The following is a 19,495-nucleotide window of genomic DNA, read 5'->3' on the forward strand; positions in this document are numbered from 1 at the left end:
CTCTGCTAGGTGCAGGGAACACAAAGATGAGAACGACACAGTTCTTGCCCTCAAGCAGCTTATGGTCAGTAAGGGAGACAGAATGTAAACACTTGAGGACCAGAAACCGTGGTGAGTGTTGTTCTGGAGAGACACAGAATGCTACAGGAACACGGGGGTGCAAGCAGGGAGGCGTCTACCTGTCCACAGGAAGGCTTATGGAAGGGGAGAAAAGACAGCTGAGAGTCATTTCCAGATGAACAGTCCTTTCCAGAAGAAAGAGTTTAAGAGCTGGAATAGGTCTGGAAGGAGGAAATACTGTGTGCCCTAAGAACAGTGAGTGGTCTGAGATACAAGAAGTAGGAAAGAAATGAGGGAAGACAGGAGGAAAGTGGAAAGGTATGGCCAATTAATGTCTTCCCCACACCCCTAAGTACTTTCCACAGTCTCAGGTATTCATGAAGCAAAGGGTACAGCAGATTCGCAAAGATGGGGAGGGTTCAAGTTATGGTGATTATAGAACCATACTGACTTTGAACATATGTCAGAGGAAAAAAGGAAAATGGCCCTTTGTGCTCAATGGATGTCACAAAGACATATAATATTTCTTTAGTATGTTGAAATGCAGGGTTTTAAGTCTTTCTAGATGCTTCAGAGTGTGACACACATTCCCACAAGGGTGCATTGAGGAAAGACAGACAAAGTGACACATAGGACAGAGCGGGGCCTCTGCCTACAGCTGTCAGGCTGTGCTCTGCAACTCCAGGGAGACCTAGTCACAAAGAAAACGACCTCTGCCCGGCCGTGGGGTGCATCTGAGGAGGAGGAACAGGCATACAAAAGCAGTCTCTCTGATAGCGGAGGACTTGCTCACCACTCAGAGAAACGCTGTGACAAGATACAGGCTTTCAAATAGGTTCTGCTTGCCCGGCAAACCCCTGTTGCACCACTGTGTGACCCAGGGCGAGTTACTTCACCTGCCTGGGCTTTCCACCTGTCGGTGAGGCTAATCATACTTAGTTCACAGGGCTGTCAGAAGACTGACGATGATATGCCTTTAGTACCCACCCAGAATGTCTGTTCAGCAAATCACGCCCATTATCCTTGGCAGCATTCTGGTTTCCCATCTGTGGCAGCCAACATACAACCCACATCCTGACCTCTCATCAACACAAGATTAGATTCAATGTAACAAAGTAAAACAAAGCACAAAGACGCAAGAAAACCAAAACGAATGATCCACAAGGTGCCTAGGTAGGATCAGCAGGAATTTTGGCAGAGTTTTTCTTCAAATGTATTCTATTATTTCCATTTCTTTACCCATCAATTCAGAGGAAGAAAATGGGAATATATCATTCAGGAACTGTGAGATACCTTTCTTCCAGTCTGACGGTGACTTGCTGCAGGATCTGGACGGCCTGCTTGTGGTACTCCAGCTGGGCTTGGACGAGCGCAGACAGCTGGCTCACCTGTTCAATCTGCAGGCCAATGGGGGGATCACGCCTCAGTTACCAGGTCACCATCCTTAAGCATCTCCTACTGCCCCACACATACGACAGAGCTGCTCCTGACCCACAGCCCACTGCTCAGAGATTCTGTAGGCTCCACATCAGTTAAGGATAAGAAGCATTTGCATGCTTGTAAATGTCAGTACCATGAGGAGAAGTCAGGAATCTTTCTAAAGATCACACACTTCTCACTGAACAATCTCATTCTTAACTACCAACTTCCAGGTAGGATTTGGCTAATTTTATTGATTTCTTATAGGAAAAAGAGACATTGACCAAAGGAGCCTTTGCTCCCTATGCTTTCCATGCTGTTAATATATTAATGTTAATAAAAATGTGAATATTGATTTTTCACATGAGGCAACATGGAGGCAGTTTGGTAGGATGGAAAATTTTGTCCTCTCTGCCTCTTCTGTAACATAAAGAGGTTGGGTCAAGTGACATCTTGGGTTCATTTCAGCTCCAGTATTCTAGGCATCCTTAGTTACTCTTCATTTTATGTCTCAGGTTGTGATCTCGCTGAATATTGTCCTCCAAGTCAGCAAAGTCAATGCTGTCCCATGAGTTTTGGGGGTGGAATGGGGCCCTGGGTGCAGGGAAGGAGCACTATAATTCAGGTCAGCCCCATGCCTACAGCATTCCTCTTCAGTAGGTAGGTGGGACACCAGTTGTTCTACATAAACACCAACCTACACCGTCTCTGGGTGGTGGGAAGGTCCAGATATGTTCAACACGCCTCCCATATCACCAGTCAGGGCAAAGCAGTTAAGTGATAAGCACATAAAAGCTCTATAAACACCTTGGAAGAAGTTGGTCAGCAACTGATAGGGTCAGAGGTGGGAGTGAGCAGGAACTTGAAAACTGGTTAGCTGGCTTTATTACATGAGTGGTCATAAGTCCTCATGACTACAGGGCTGAAAGAACTCAACAGAATATAACTTCTAAAGCCATGAATAATAATTTAGCACACTTGGCATGGTACATGGGTGGCTCAGTCGGTTAAGCATCTGGCTTTTGATTTCGGCTCATGTCATGATCTCAGGATCATGAGATTGAGCCTCATGTTGGGCTCCACGCTGGGCGTGGAGCCTGCTTAAGATTCTTTCTTTCTCCCTCTCCCTCTCCCCGCTGTCTCTCTCTCTCCCTCTCTAAAATAAAAAATAAATAATAATAACATTTTGGTGCACTGGAAATGTAAAAGCAGCTTTTAAACTACATTGCCCCCAAGTACAGCATCTATGCTACAATCATCAATCTCAATTGAAATTAGTTTTTGAAAGAAAATATCACGTTTACTTCAAAATATAGAACATCTTAATCTATACTGAACCCTCAATTCTAAATGCATTTTAGGTGATATTCTTTTATAATCTGAAGTCAATCTGCCCTATATTTTGACAAAGTATTTCAAGCTACTGGACTTTTACATGGATCATCAGAAACATTCTTCATCTTCTCACAATTGGTAATTCTTTAAGATCATTAGTAGACAAATATCTCACTAAATTAAACTATGGAAATACAGAAAAAAAAACAAAACCCTTACCATTTCTGGATCTACTTTATTTCAAATTATTTTAAAGAAATAACTATCTACCAAGGTTCTCACCACATAGTATAATTAGATATGAACCTTTTGAATTATGTAACCCTCTAACATAATCTTGAGCCTCAATGGCAAGATTAAATTAGAAATCAGAGGAGAGGGACTCACATCCATCTCCAAGAGATTGAACATGCTTGACTCAGCAATTTCTTTAGATTCATCGAATTTCTCCAGAGCCTGACGGAGCTCTTCATCTGGAATCTTGCCTTGTCGTTTCTTCTTATAATCAAAGTCCAGGCGTCGACCCTCCAACTTCTTTAGATGATGCTGAAAAAGTCAAGGGCAGGAATATGCTTTGACAGCGTTCATGGAAAGGCCTATTTACAGCTCACTTCTCCATCATGCCTGTGAGCTTCCAAAATAAGACAGGTTAAGTTCTAAAATATCACATCACCAAAACCCAGCATCACTGGGGCAAATGCTTCCAAAAGCTAAATATGGAGAAGCATCTTTAAAAATAATTAAGAGCAAGAAAGAAATTCTGCGAATTACCAGTGCCCTTTATTTTCTGCCCTTGCTGGGCCAAAGCCAAGCTGGAATATGTCTTTCCATCCCATGACAGAAGCTGGGAATGTGTGCATATGGCCACCCACATGGAAAACACTGCTACACAGAACCCACAAATTCCCATCTTCAAGAGAAATGGTGTCTCATGAGAAGGTAGGAGAAAAACACTTTCCTTGAAAAGAAGTGGGAAAGACTAGCATTCTTGCTTTTTGAGTCCTAGCACACTAACACTAGAAAGGCTTTATCTTTGAGGAAACCAGTCTGTGAGAATCACCTAAGTTGCTTATCAGAAATCTGAATTACTGATCACCTGCATTAAAATATCTAGGGCCGGGGTCTAGGAATCTATACTTTTTTTTTTTTTTTTTAAGATTGACTGATTGATTGATTGATTGATTTGTCAGAGACAGAGAGAGAGCACAAGCAGGGGGAGCATCATGCAGAGGGAGAGGGAGAAGCAGGCTGCCTGTGGAGCAGGAAGCCCAATGTGGGGCTTGATCCCAGGACCCTGGGATCATGACCTGAGCTGAAGGCAGACATTTAACTGACTGAGCCACCCAGGTGCCCCTAGGAATCTATATCTTAACACTTACCCTTGTTGACTGATGCAGCTTTCAGGGAACCACTGATAAGTTTAAGTCTCCCATTTGGTAGATGATGAAACTCAGTGGAAAAACTCTAACTTGGAAGGGATGCTAGACGGGGTCTAATGCCCCACAGTGTTCTTCAAAATCCCTCCTCACATCCTCCCCACTGCCTGACCACCCAACCTCTGCCCAACCCTCTAGCGACAAAGTAGGAAAGTCATTTCCCAAAGCTACAAATTATCTTTTTTATTCTAAGGGCTGTAGTATTCCATTACTAATGGGTGGGAGAAAACACTAGGTTTCCCTGATCCTGGGTGTGTATGGAAATAAAGGCAGGGAGATGAAAACAGAAGTGGGAGTGGTGAAGAAATGAAAAGGAAAAGAGGAAGAAAAATATCCTAGACCTTTCCTCCCACTGTACACCCTGCCTCCCATCCATGCCCTGGTCCAAGTTAAATGTTTGTTCCTTTGGAAGGGATATTCTTGTAACACATTTGAACTTGTAGTCAACTGGAGGGTAGAGTACTGGAGTCAGGGGTAATATTGTAGTTTAAGAGTGAGTCTGCCATTTACTACTGCAATCCTGAGCAAGTGATAGGATGAAGGAGACTCAAGCTAGAATAAAGAGATCTAGGGGACTTCACATTGTGGATGACCATGTTACAATAAAGTTAAATTTCAGAGAGGTTCCACAAGTATTTGTCGAAGGAATGAATGAGAAAACATTACAGACCTAGTTGGAGGTAGAGCCAGTTGAACTTTATTTCTTTGGAACAGCTCTACGTGTTTTATAAAGAGGATGGTTATTCTTCCTCAGTCCTAATAATCGCTATGAAAATATGAAAACACGTGTTTATAGAGTGATAGTATAACAATTTACCTAAGCTAACAACTGATACAGTTAGCCTTTCAGACGGTGAAATCAGCCCAGAAAGCAGTAATTAATAAAATTGGGTAGTATCAGGGAAGGATATTATTCTTCTGGGAAAAAAAAAGGCTGATAACCTGAAAACTCAATGTGGAAAAGTCAAATGTAATATTCATAAGCGGCACAGTCATAATAATGGGATAAAGTATTGCATTTCTGGTTTCTCTCAATTTATCTTGCTGGGTTATTTTGTAATCCAAACCTCATCACACACAATAAGCTTAAAAAAATGTTTTCTGAGGGAAAAAGGGCACCTACATTTGTACATTCAAACCACTCACTTCCCAAAGGATCAGTTGCAGATACCTGAATTTCTCTCAGATCTTTGTCATGAAGGTTCTGAAGGGGGTCAATGAAGTTCTGCTTCACTTCCATGTCCAGAGAGTCTTTCACCTCCGAGAGCTCCCGCATGGCCTCCCCCACCTCACCAAGCGCTGGGCCTGCAAGGGGAGAATGAGTCTCTTGTATGTTAAAGGACAAAGCTGAAATGTACATGCAGTAAGAGGGCCACCACAGCCGAGATGACAGGCAAAATATAATGCCTTCCAGAGAACAGTGTAGTTTCTACCTAGGACAGGTTCATACAGTACAACAGAGTCAATGCTACCAAGGGGATGGTATCCCTTATTATGAAGAACATAAACTTTTGCTTGTCCTTTAAAAAGCCATTGGGGAAGCTCCCTGCCCTCCCTTGTCACTACTGGATTTCCCTAGCAGGGAACCCATTTAATGCCAAAAGCATTGAGTAGAAGCAAATACCAAGAACAGAGATCAGGGTTCAAACAGGAAGGACAGTCATTAGCTGAGACCTCCCATCATGAAGGAGTGAAACAGAAGTGTTTTATATGGTGACTGAGTGTCGGAGGAGAGAGGGGTGAAGGAATTCACCTGGGGCCGTAGAATTGGGTACCATGTAAGCAAGAGCAGAGACCAAAGAGAAAGCTCACAGGGCAGGGTGTTACATCATGCTGACTGGTCCCCCTGCCTCAACACTCAGTCATGGCGGACACACTTCCCAGTAAGTTTCCAGGCATCTGGATATGTCAACTGGCTACCGTGAAGTCTGGGATCTCATCAGGGAAAAAGAAAGTAAAAAAAACTATGACAAATCACACTAAAAATGATGAAACGCCTCTGAAGGCAAACTTTTGGCCTCTGTCTCTAGGACATATAAAACTGAGAACCAAAATATAAAACCAAAATCATCTCCTGCAGATCATCTTACTGGCACAAGATCCCCGTGGACAAATGAAAGAAGTGAAGTGTGGAAAGCACTTATTACCGAAGTTGCAGTCATCTCCAAGCTCTCTTCCGAACTTGAGCATGGCCTCCGCCAGCAGCGCTTCTGCCTGTGGGTAGCCTGGCCCCTTCTCCTGGCCGCGGATTTTTGACATGGTGTTGATCATGCTGAGTTTAGCTCTGGAAGCTGGAGCAGAGAGAGCAAACACTTTCACAGTAGGCAACGTGATACAGTGGAGACCGGGCTGGAAGGAGAATCGGGCCCTAACTACCTGGTCCATAAACCAGCTCAGCAACAGGCAAGCACATCTTCACCTTCCCGGCCTCAGTGTCTTCATGTGTAGTATGTGCAGGCTGGCCCATAGATAGATATAAATTTTCTTTCATCACTGAACTTTCCCTCAATGTCTTATGAGGAACTTAACAGAAAAGGCAAAGCCCTTCTGGGGAGAGATCCCACCCACTGTCATGTGCTCTTCCCCATTCTCCTGGGCAGCTTTCTGACCTTCTCTTCATTATGGCGGCCCCAGCAGTACCTCCGTGGAGCTGGGAGGCCCCACGGAAAGCATTCTGAAAACCTCTGAATTATGTATTCTCTAGGTTTTAGGATTCCAGTTTTATATTTCAATTCTAGGAATCTATGGACAGAAGTAGGAAATTGTTAATTCTTGCAGTGTGAGAGCCTTATGCCAAGTTTCACTTACACCCCTATTTTCAAAATCACTGCTCAACTGAGATTCGTAAACAGACCCATGAAGAACAGAAATATCGTGTTCATTAAAAAGGCTTCATCACTTCCCTAGCACACAATGGCTTCTGAGAATTAGTCTTATGCCACAAAGACAGCACTTCAATTTCTTTTTGGGGTTGTTTTGACAAAAGGGGATGCCTAGAAAGCAATTCCAGTTTTCATGGAAGAAAAAGTTTTGTTAACACACTGTGAAGGAGACTTTCCTGATGCTTGGATACTAGGTTTCCTCAGGTTCATTATTAGAGTTGGGGCTGTACATCAGCCTAGGACTATGCCCAGGATCCCATCGGCATGGAAACCCTGATAGAATTCACAGCCAAAAGCACTTCTGGTATTCAGTGGCTGATAGTTAATCTTGAACATTTGTTTCAAATAGGCTTTTTTTTTAAGTTTTCATTTAAATTCCAGTTACTTAACATCATGTTCTATTAGTTTCAGGTGTACAATATAGTGATTTAACAGTTCCCTATAACTCCTGGTGCTCATCACAGCAAGTGCCCTTCTTAATCCCCATCACCGATTTCACCCATCTCCCCACCCCGTCCCCTCTGGTAACCATCAGTTTGTTTTCTATAGTTAAGAGTCTGTTTCTTGGTTTGCCTCCCTCTTTTTTTTCCCCTTTGCTCATTTGTTTTGTTTCTTAAATTCCACATATGAGTGAAATCATATGGTATTTGTCATCCTCTGCCTGACTTATTTTGCTTTGCATAATACTCTCTAGCTTTATCCACATCATTGCAAATGGCAAGATTTCATTCTTTTCTATGGCTAATATTCCATTGCATGCACACACACACACACACACACCATCATCATCTTTTTTTCTTTTTCCTCGGCTTGGGTTAGGGTTAGGGCCAAGGTGAGGATATGTGCCTGGAATCCTGAAGTTCAGAGACCTCTCAAGAGAATATGCTAGGGTGAAAGTAGACATGGCAGCCATCTATTGAGCTGAGGCAAGGTGGGATTTATGGGCTCCCAATACTCTTTACTTTTTTTTAAGTTTTTATTTTAACTCCAGTTAGTTGACATACAGTGTTGTATCAGTTTCAGGTGTACAATGTAGTAATTTAACACTTCCATATGTCACAAATAGACTTTTATTTAAATCTGGGCTTCCAAGGTTGAAACTGGAGATGGGGAGAGTTATCATGAGAGGGTTCCTCCAAGCCCTGCCCCAGGGATATTATAATGAACAAGGCAACTATGCTGCCTGCCTTTAGGAAGTTCACAATGAACTAAGGGTGGCATCTATTTTAAAAGCAATGAGAGGGGTGCCTGGGTGGCTCAGGTCATGATCTCAGGGTCAGGGGATAGAGCCCCGCATCAGGCTCCCTGCTCAGCGGGAAGCCTGCTTCTCCCTCTGCCTCTCCATCTCCCTCTGCCTCTCCATCTTCCTCTGCCTCTCCCTCTCCATCTGCTTGTGTTCCCTCTCTCGCTGTGTCTCTCTGTCAAATAAATAAATAAAAAATATAAATAAATAAATAAATAAGTAAGTAAGTAAGTAAGTAAGTAATTAGAGTGAAGTGTATATACTCAGTGTCATGCTGGGGAATTATAGCAAGTTACAGAAGGATAGCATCACCTCAGTCTATGGGGGTGGAGCATTGCAAAGATGGATTCTGGAGGGAAGTGTCGTTTAGAATCACATAGTGAGTAGCAGTTAGCTGGGCTAACAGCATATGCAAAGCCTGGTGGTAATTGAAAAAATATATATAACTCACATTTTCTTTACTCTGCTCTTCAGAGAAAAGTATATAAAATACACGTTAAATTTCAAAAATTGAAAATGCCACATGGTCACACATTTTCAAGGGAACAATATTATTAGAGCATATTTTCAAAGCCTCTTCTAAAATCAGTCATATCAGAGATCCAGAAAAGACACAGTTCCTGCCCTCAGTGTGCTCACAGTATAGTGAGGTGTCAGATAAAAGATGCAATGATGGCTAATTTGCCCAAGATACTTGGGGAACACAGAGAAGAACTAATAAAAGCACAAATAAAAATGAAATAAGCAAACACCAGACAGTAAGAATTGCAGAATGAATAGAAGGAAAGAAGATAAATGGAGACCAAAGAAATAGAGTACTGAAAACACATACGGCGGTCAACCCTTTTCAATCCTGTTTTGACTATTTGACTACACCCTAAAGACTTGTATCTTTTACAAAAGTTGATATTGATTTGTTCTTATATCTGAGTTCTGTTAAAAGTCATCTTGTGGTAAGTACTTACCAGAAGTCACTGAAATGGTTTAATATACTGTGGCTGATTTTTAAAGTCATCATTTTCAAATGTTGGTTAATTATAAAAAGCTTTATTCTCCTACTAATTATTTAAGAATATCTTGGATATATCCTACACTTTCATGAGGAGGAAGAAAACCATTTCTATTACTTTATCTATTTCTTCAAATCATCTAAAATATCTATTAATACACATATTATTCTTCATATTATAAAGAGGCTGGCTTTTAAATTCATTCACAAACTCATTAAATATTTATTAAGAATCTTAGATTAGTCAAACTTCTGTGTTCTTAAAAGCAATCATCAGACCTCTGAATTCATCATCTTCAAATGTAACCTAATTGTTTTTAAATGAATTTTTTTAAAGTTATATTTTAAGAAACAGAGAATAAGCCCAGAAAATACAAATTTTAGACATTAGAATTCCTATAATATGGTCTCTTCTCCTTCAAACTATCTTTTTTTCCTTTCCACCACTTTACTTTCCTCAGAAATTTTTACAGTCTCTCAGGCGACATCCCATCTTTACTGTCCCAGCATCACTACCCTAGAGTTCAAGTCCCACCCATTGGGTTTACTGCTAAAACAGCTTCTCAACAGCAAACCTTCCCCTGGTCCACGAGAGCAGGATCCTGGTATGCTGATTTGTGTTATCTCCCAGACAGGGTTAGCGTAAAGTTGTACACACAGTGGATATTTAACACATGTCCACTGAAGGGAGAATAAATGAATGAATAGATTATCTTGAAAACTAGTAGAATAACATGGCAATGGTTTCCCGAAGTAGACTATGCTCATTTCCTCTGGCTCATGTGCCTAAGAGCTTTTTGCAGCATAACAGAGAATGGGAATTAGAAAACTTGTTTCCTTCTGTTGAAAAATAAAAGTTTTTTTAGGAGAGAAGAGAAGATAACCAACCCTGCTTAGGGTGGGATTCCATATTAAAAACAGGGCATTAGGGCCAGCCCACACAGTGAACTGTGAGATTCCCCCACCCATTTCCCCTACTTGTCCCCTAGAGAACTGGCAGCCAGGTTAATACCTTCTGGATAGGGGACTAGAAGATTCTTCTCTGGGGAATACAACCAATCCAGAAGGGACCTAAAGACACTGATAGCTGTAAGCACCCAATACACCAACTCCAGGCTGATCACCCTAGAAAGAACCCATTACAGTTTATAAGCTTCCACTGACCCCCACACAGCTTTACTGCCCTATACCTAAGTGGAAAAAGACAGACACTGTCACTAGATTTTGAAAAAGGCTTCTAACATAACAGAGCCAAAACAAATAAGGCAATTATAGGAAACAAACAATTCAGGGAGGGAAAAAGAACTATCATTAATGTTCTCAGGTGTCTAAGATACTTTACCCATGAAATAAAAAAAGAAACAGAGGGGTGCCTGGGTGGCTCAGTCGTTAAGCATCTGCCTTCGGCTCAGGTCATGATCCCAGGGTTCTGGGATCGAGCCCTGCATCAGGCTCCCTGCTCCACGGGAAGCCTGTTCTCCCTCTCCCTCTCCCCCTGCTTGTGTTCCTGCTCTCGCTGTGTCTCCCTCTGTCGAATAAATAAATAAAATCTTAAAAAAAAAAAAAACAGAGGAACTCTTAGAAATTAATTTAACTGTATATGTGAATTTAATTAAACTATAAAATTAAAAAATCATTAGAAGCACAGAGTTGAGGCAGATCCCCCCCCAAAAGGAGGACAAAATTTTAAAGAGAGATAGAAAATCAGAAGAAAGCATAAAATCAGGATTAGTCCAGGGGGTCTGGTGGCTGAATGATGAAAGTTCCAAAAAGAAAACACATAGAAGGGGAAGAAATTTTAAAAGTTAAAGAAAATTTCTCAGAACTGATAAATGTATGTTTCCAGATTGAAAAAGTCCACCGAATGCCCACCACAATGGCTAAGCGGGTCCACAAGGAGGACCATTAACATGAAATTTCACTGGGAACAAAAGTTCCTAAAACCTTTCAGAAAGGAACAGGTTATATACAAATATCAAGAATTAGAAGGACACTGAACATGAGAATATCATGAACAAGAGAACTTTCCTCAGAAAACAATGGAGCAATGACTCCAAATTTCTTAGAGAAAATAATATATAATTCTATATTCAAATTATCAATGAAGCATGAAGGTAGAATGATGACATTTTCAAACACACAAGGAAGGTTTCTGATCATTTTTCTTCCCAAGCTAATGGAAGGGCATTCTACCAAAATGAAGGTATAAATCAAGAAAAGGGACAGGTATAGGATCTAAAAAAAGAGATCCAATGTAAGGAAAGATGTAAAAATGATAACAAAAGGAGATCTCAAGAGAGTCACTGTGCATCACACATTGAGGGGCAACTGTAGCTGATACTACACATCATAATCAGGGACATGTAACACAGGAAGCCATGACTACAAAGGAGCTATACTCTCACCATGATCCCCCATGAGGTCAAGTTACAGTTATCAACCACTATACCTTGCTTTATAATGCACCCTTCATTGGTTTCCCCTCTAACCTACTTCCCTTGAAATTTCCTGGAATCTCTTCCCAAATCAACCATTTGTGCTCAAATCCTTACCTCATGGATTCCTTCTGGGGGAACTCAAACTAAGACAGCAACCAATCTAGAATGCAGCATCAGATATCTCAAAGATAACAACACCTGACATGTTTCAATGTTAATGAGAGAAAATTCATGTGCATGGCAGAGGGTTTGGGAAAGAATTAATGAATGGTACACAAAAAGCGAAGAAAATGAGAAATAGGGGCACCTGGGTGGCTCAGTCGGTTAAGCGTCTGCCTTTGGCTAAGGTCATGATCTCAGGGTCCTGGGATTGAGCCCCATGTGGGCTCCCTGCTCAGCGGGGAGTCTGCTTCTCCCTCTGCCCCTCCCCCCACTTGTGCTCTCTGTCTCTTAAATAAATAAAATCTTAAAAAAAAAAGGAAAATGAAAAATAAAACAAATATTAACTCCTAGAAAAACAAAAACATTGTACAAGAAAGGAAATATAATCATACTATATGTCTCAGCTCTATACAAGTTTACAAGGGCATAAAATGTAAATACTGAATACTAATCTAACAAAAATTATTGCCATAAACATACTGGTAATAAGGAAGGGAAAGGATGTGGGAGAATGGGAAGATAAGAAAAGAGCAAACAATTCTCATCTTCCAAATTGGAAATCAAACAGAAAACACTTAAAACTGGAAAACCAAGCAGGGAGCAACATAAGCATGTTGTTTCAAGATTAGAAGAAAAACCAAAGAAAGAGCCAAAAGCATCTTGAAAGTGTTGTTTCTGGGAATTGGGGGAAAGAATGCAACTCCAAGTGCACTGCTGCTTTCTGTAAAAATTTTTATAAAATTCTTTGATTTTGTATAATATGTACATGTATTACTTCCCTTATTAAAAAAAAAAACCTAAATTTAAAATACTTCCCACTCTCTTTTCCCTTAGGAGACCTAATTTAGTGGCTGAACTGGATAAGTGACACTCATGGTATCTTGACAATCTGGGCACTGTTCTAACCTCAAGGATCTTTCAACAAAAAGTTTTATACCTTAACTGGTTTAAGGAGAACTGGCCAGGAAAAGAAAACATACAGATTAACAAGTAAAATGCCATCAAAGAATCATCAAAGAAAAGGGTTTGATGAGTCCACAGCCAGTTGATTTCTAGAAGCAAATGTATCTAGTCAACTTAAACAGCAAGAACTGAAATTAGGATGACCCTAAAAGACTGATCTTTCCCAAAAAAAGGGGAGTGTGGGGGAGTCCCATTGTTTTGTGCTCCATAAAAAGTCAGTTAACTTTTTGGCCTAGTGTTGTAACTACTGGGTAGTTAGAAACTCACTACACTTCCTCTTCTTGGTTTTTAAAATTTTTATTTCTTAATCCAAATGAGCAAACAAGAAAGCCATTAGGTCTTGTGTTTTACAGAAATCAGCATAGTGCATTAAAATAAACATTGGCTTTGGCTCAGACAAACATAGGTAAAAATCCAGGCTCAAAATCTTGCTGGCTAGTATATTCCTGAAAAATAATCATTCATAAGGTTGTTACCTGTATTCACTGATAAAGAGCACTAACAGTAACTAGCAAAGGCACACACACAACAGGCACTGAGACAGGGGCAAGTGCTCCTTCATTCCAACCCTTCCAAGTTCTCTTTTCTGAGTATGGGCGCTGATGTGCTCTACCGCGGGCTTGAGTGTATGGGGAACTCCATTTCCCAGCATCCCTTCCCCACATGCTTCACAGTTAGAACTGGTAGAATGTGAGGCTGTGCAAGACTTGGGAGCTGAAGGGGAAGCAGGAGTCATAACATTCTGGAGGCTCTCACTGTACAGAGGAGGTGACAAACTGATGCAGAGCTACAAATGGGTTCCACCGTGTTCTCCCTCTTCCCTGTTCTTTGTCCAGCTCTTCTCACGTGCTGATTCTGCTCATCAACAGTGACCACAGACCCACCAAAGATGTTTTGTTGCAAATGCAGAGGTAGAAACCCTGAAGAACCAACAACCTTCTACTGCCTTCCATAGCTTTTGCAGCTCTGCATTAGTAGCTGGACCGGCCCACTTTTCAGATTCCTTTCTAAGTTCATTCATCTGGGTCAAGGCTGGTCAGTGACCTTTCTCTGGTCCTTAAACTCTACTTTTTTGGTCTTTACTTACCCAGATCTCCCTGTAACTGTACAAGCTCTAACTCTTATAATCTCTTATTCCATGATATCCACAATGACTTTTTTTCCCTGATTGAACCCTGAATCATACAATGTGTGATGGTCTCATATCTCAACTCAAAAAATCATGATCTATCCCAGAAAGAACCCTGAAAATAAGTCAATAAAACTGGCTGTAAATATTTCAGTTCTGCAAAACTATGTTTTCAGAATCAGACATAAAAGAGAATAACTAGGTAGGAGTTAGCTTCTAATTGTGGGAAGAACATCAGAAAAGGGAGCCAGTTTAACAAAGTAGGATTAAGACAAGAAGTTTGGAGTCAGACTGTCTGAGTACAAATTCTGGCTCTATCTCATATTGGGCAATTTTGGCCCTCAGCTTCCTCACCTGTAAAATGGTACCTCCCCCCTCACAGGTTTGGGTTGATGTAAGGATTAAATGACATAATGTATGTCACAAGTGATTCTTATTAGATAGAAAACTGAGCTTGAGGAAAGCATACACTGGCCTTCAGACATAGGAAACTTCTAATGGTTTCTTCAAGTTATTAGAACTGTTCCTCTTCTTGGAATGGCCTTCCCTCTCTCCATCACCTGCCCAACATAATACCAAGCACCCCACCCCCACCCTGTTTTTTTAACAAAGTCTTTCTCAATCACCCTTTACCTGTACTGCCTCCAAGTATAAGTGACCCCTTCCCTCATTTAATGTCTCTACTGTGCTCTGTATATACATTGATATCTCATGATACTTTCTCTCTTTTCTGTATGTCTGTTTCCTGATTACATGTCCTACTGAATTCTAGCATATGGCCAAGCATACAGCATGTGCTTACTTATTTACTGTGGGCCAAATGTCTTTATTTAAAAGTGATCTGACATGATGATTTGGGAGAGCGAGTCATGCTGATGGCAAACTAGCTGGCATTTCCCTTTAAGATTTCTGAGGCTGCCAAGGCTTTTCATTTATCTTGCTTCCATTTCTTAAAGTACAGAAGAGTGGAATCCTACTTCCCATTTACTCTTAGTACTGCTGGCGCTCGGGTAGCAATTCATCTCTAAATTATGTCATGAAAAACTGGTTTATATGAAAATGACAAGAAATTGATCACAAAATCTCCTGGAATCAGAATATGGGCTCTCTTTTCCCTGAAAAAGAGGGTTCCTAAGCTAAACTGTAAACCCTAGCTAAGGGGATACAAAAGGTTAACTTAGTAATAAGTCAATAAATAGTTTACACCAGAAACAATTATGTATTCCCGGATATAGGAAAATTCTGGATTTGCACTGCCTGACTGAATTAGTATTTACCAAAAGTCTTTTAAAGATCTTCTATGATAAAATGAACATAACAAGTATTTATTAAGCACCTACTATGTGAAAGGGACTATGCTAGGGAGACTCTAAGAGAAGCAAGGTGCAGCCTCTGCCCTAATGAGCTTCTTGTCTATTTGGAGAGTCAGAGAGCACTCCACTCACCATGACACGAAGCAGACCCCACACTGTGGGTAAGGTCCTAATGTATTCACATCACAGAGAAGAGCAGTGAATTCCATCTAGAACAGTAAGGCTAGGAGGGCTCATGAAACAGGTGACACCTGAGCTGGGCTTTCTCAAAAAGCAAGCTATACAGGCAGAGTGGTGGGAAAGGCCATTCTAGACCCCTGGAGACTATGAGCAAAGGCACATGAAAGTACCTGGTATATCTGGAAACTTCAAAAAGTCTGTGGCTTAGGCGAAGAGGCCACAAAGTTGGAACCAGATGGTGAAGGCCTGACTTTTATGCTAAGGAGCTTGGATTTTATTTTGTAGACAATGATTCCTATCAAAGGTTTCTGACAGAGAGTTATTTCAGATATAGACCTTTAAAAGAGCTTCAATTCAGATTAAATCAGATTTTAGTCTGGGGAAAAAAGATTCTTTTTTTTTTTTTTTAAAGATTTTATTTATTCATTCGAGACACAAAGATACAGAGAGAGAAAGAGAGAGAGCGCACACGAGCAGGGGGAGAGGCAGAGGGAAAAGCAGGCTCCCCAGTGAGCCAGGAACCAGATGTGGGGCTCGATCCCAGAACCCCTGGGATCATGACCCAAGCCGAAGGCAGATGCTTAACCATCTGAGCCACCCAGGTGCCCCAGGAAAAAAGATTCTTAACACCAATTAGGGAAAGTAGGAAGTGGGAAGGGGGTCTTTCCAATGTCAAAGAAATTACTGCCTGCCTATACTTTCTTCTAGTTTTATGGTTTCAGGCCTCACATTTAGGTCTTTAATCCATTTTGAGTTTATTTTTGTGTATGATGTAAGAAAGTGGTCCAGTTTCATTCTTTTGCAATTGGCTGTCCCATTTTCCCAGCACCATTTGTTGAAGAGACCATCTTTCTCCCATTGAATATTGCCTCCTTTTTCATAGATCAGTTGAACATACATGTGTGGGTTTATTCCTGGGCTCTCTATTCTGTTCCATTGATCTCTATGTCTTAGAAAACATTTTAAAACCAGATTTGAAGACTCCACCTCTGTCTCACTGATTTAGACTATCTAGGAGGTCAGAGCATAAAACATGTCCCTAAGGGTACTCTGGAGAAATGAACAAGCACACTTGGGCAATGGAGTCCCATCTCTTGTTGGACTGGACAATCTGTTAGCTGAGTCAGTAAGCTTATGATTCTTGAATTTCTCTCTCCAGCCCAGACCTTTCCACTGTGTTACAGACTCATATATTCTAGTATCTACTTAACTGCACGAGGATGTTTACACATTTCAAATTTAACATGCTCAAGCTAAACTATAGTATTCCCTATATTAGTGAATCCAATTCTACCCATTATTCTACTTGCTCAGGCCCAAAACCTTATAGTCATCTTTGATGTCTCTCTTTGTCCCATACATCACATCTAATCTGCCAGTAAATTCTGTCAGCTCTGCAATTCAAAACCTATCCAGAATCAGAGCACTTGTCACTCTGGTCAGAGCCCCCATCATCTCTCACTTGGGTTATTAAAAGAGGTTCCTACTGGTTTGCCTGCTTTCACTCTTGCCCCCTATAATCTATTCTGTGTATGAATCCCTTTCATTGTAAATCAGATCAGGTCGCTCTTCTCAAAACCCTTTAATGGGTTCCCATGTCATTCAAAATAGGAGACACAGTCCTATGTGCTTGTCACTACCACCTGACACTGGATATTCACTCTCTGTCAATCTCTTCTCACTAGACTGGAGGCTCCATGAGGTCAGGGTCTTGGTTTGCTTCATTTACTGGTATGTGCCCAGGGCTTAGAAAACTGCATTAGAATAAATGTGACTCATAATTTAAAAAATATTTTCCTCTTCTATAGAATGGAGAAAATCAAAGCTACCTTGCTGGGTTATTGTGAGGATTAGAAATTAAGTTTTTAAAGTATATGGCACTGTGCTTGGAATTCGAGGAAATACTGAATAAAATCAAAGCTATCACCAACATGAGAAAATTCTTTATTGTATGGAAAGTAGGTTAACCAAGAGTTATATTGAACTAAACAAATATAGCATTCCCAGACTATCATGGACAAGATGAAAGTTTTTAGAGTTTGTGGATTTAGATATAAAATCTAATGTCTCTAGTATGACACTAAGCACAGGGACAAGACAGCCCCGTCTAGGTAAAAGGAACAGAGTTTGTAAGAGAGAAAAGGAAGGCACAAGAGGATGTTCAGAAAACTCTACATTCTCACTTCCTTCCTCTCTGTCCTACTACCTCTATATCTGTGGATTAAATCTAAAGGAGCTATAATTTTGACTTAATAGAAGTTTCTAGTCTACGTTTACTTTGATGGTGAAAAGACTATGAATAAAATATTAAAATCTTTTCTCCTTCCCTGTGAATGACTTTAACTCTCTTGCTCTGCTCCCCTGGAGACCTGATAAAGGTGTAATATCACCTATTACCAGGTAATACTGCTTTTGGTAAATTTCACTGCTGATTGATACACTGGGAGGATTATGAATGAATGATCAATGCCTGGTGACAAGCCTTAGTTTTAGGCTTCTCTAAGTATAATGAATCTTGTAACTGGCGATATCCCTTACTGGGACCTGAGAAGTGACAAGTGATACTAGTGATATTGATTCCTATTTAGGACATGGTACCTCTAAGCCCCTTCTCCCCCTGCAACCTGTTATGTTCTCATTCTCTAGAACCCAAGCTGTCCTTTGGAAAGCCAGGAAATAACCCTTGGCTGCTGTATGGACAGCTGATAGAACCACCCTTGAAGAAAATGCCTGGCATTGTCCTGCATGCTTCCTGTCTTAATGTTCTTCCAAGTGCTTGGAAGTGGGATAAACTGTCAATTTGAACCTATGAAGACCCCCAAAATGAGTGCTGCAGAGACTTAGGAGCAATTTGAAATAAACAGTTTATTACTTTTTGTATTAGTTTCCTAGGGCTACTGCAACAAAGTATCATAAACTGGGCCACTTGAAACAATAGAAACTCATTCTGGAGGCCCCATTCCTATACCTCACCCTATGTATCCCTTCCACTTAGCCACTTAACTGTTCCTGTGTCATATCCTTTGTAATAAACTAGTAAACATTAAATAAGTATTTCTCTGAGCTCTGTGAGCCACTCTAGCAAATTATCAAACCCACAGGGCAGGGGTCAGAAGCACCAGAGGCTCAGCCTTGGGACTGTTGTCCAAAGTGGGGGCAATCTTGTGGGACTGAGCCCTTAACCTGTGGGAACTGACACTAACTCCAGGTAGATGGGGTCAGGAGTGAATTGTCGGACACCAAATGGAGTTGGACAATTGGTCAGCGTGAGAGAAACCCCAGTGTCTGGTGTCAAAAGAATTCTGTGGGTAGAGTGCAGAGAGAAACAGTTTTCCATTTATTTCTCTAAAACAGATGTAGCACACTCATATGAGTGGGTGTTGAGGTTTTGACAGACATTTGTTGGAAAACCTTGAGGTTTTTTTTCTAGAAAGCTTCTGTGAAATGTGAAGATGTGTAGGTCCCAAGCCTCTGAGGACAAGGCAAAAGTGGTATTTTCTAAGGGGGTTTGGTCCCAAAGACAGCAATAGCAGAGGATGGAGGTTCTCTTTCCTCAGGGGAAAAAAGAGGAGGGGGGAGTCCTGATGTTATCTTTTTTTTAAAGATTCATTACATTCATTGTAATTCAAAATCAAGGTTTATAGCAAATGGGATTTCTCTAGATCTAGAAACCAACAGTCTCTATGGAACACGGGAAGCTGGAATGAAGAGGCTAGCACAAATGTGAGCACAGGGTAGGAGGGGATGCAGGGGCACAGGGTGATGAAAGTGCGTGTTTGCTGAAGCGGGGAGGACAGGGATGAGCAGTGAGTCTGCCCTTTTGCACTTCATTTTCCTCCCCACCCTCAATGATAACAGGGGTGTTTGGGGAGAGACCTTCCATAAATAAAAACAAAATTACAACCTGCTTTAAACTGCTGTATTAT

General features: G+C 41.0%; 1 protein-coding gene across 4 annotated transcripts in view; it reads right to left on the reverse strand.

Annotated features, from left to right (window-relative positions):
- SH3GL2 (SH3 domain containing GRB2 like 2, endophilin A1) overlaps positions 1 to 19,495 on the reverse strand; it is a 217,486-nt gene that overhangs the window by 4,395 nt on the left and 193,596 nt on the right. For all 4 annotated transcript variants that reach the window (XM_034987938.1, XM_034987937.1, XM_034987939.1 and 1 more), the window contains 4 exons: positions 6,398 to 6,541; positions 5,422 to 5,555; positions 3,202 to 3,360; positions 1,354 to 1,457 (listed from right to left, as the gene is read on the reverse strand). In XM_034987938.1, the coding sequence (XP_034843829.1) occupies positions 1,354 to 1,457; positions 3,202 to 3,360; positions 5,422 to 5,555; positions 6,398 to 6,541 (541 nt within the window). The remainder of the gene's footprint in view (positions 1 to 1,353; positions 1,458 to 3,201; positions 3,361 to 5,421; positions 5,556 to 6,397; positions 6,542 to 19,495) is intronic.

The sequence above is a fragment of the Mirounga leonina genome, unplaced genomic scaffold (assembly GCF_011800145.1).
Source record: "Mirounga leonina isolate KUSES-001 unplaced genomic scaffold, KU_Mleo_1.0 Mir_447, whole genome shotgun sequence".
Classification (NCBI taxonomy): Eukaryota; Metazoa; Chordata; class Mammalia; order Carnivora; family Phocidae; genus Mirounga; species Mirounga leonina.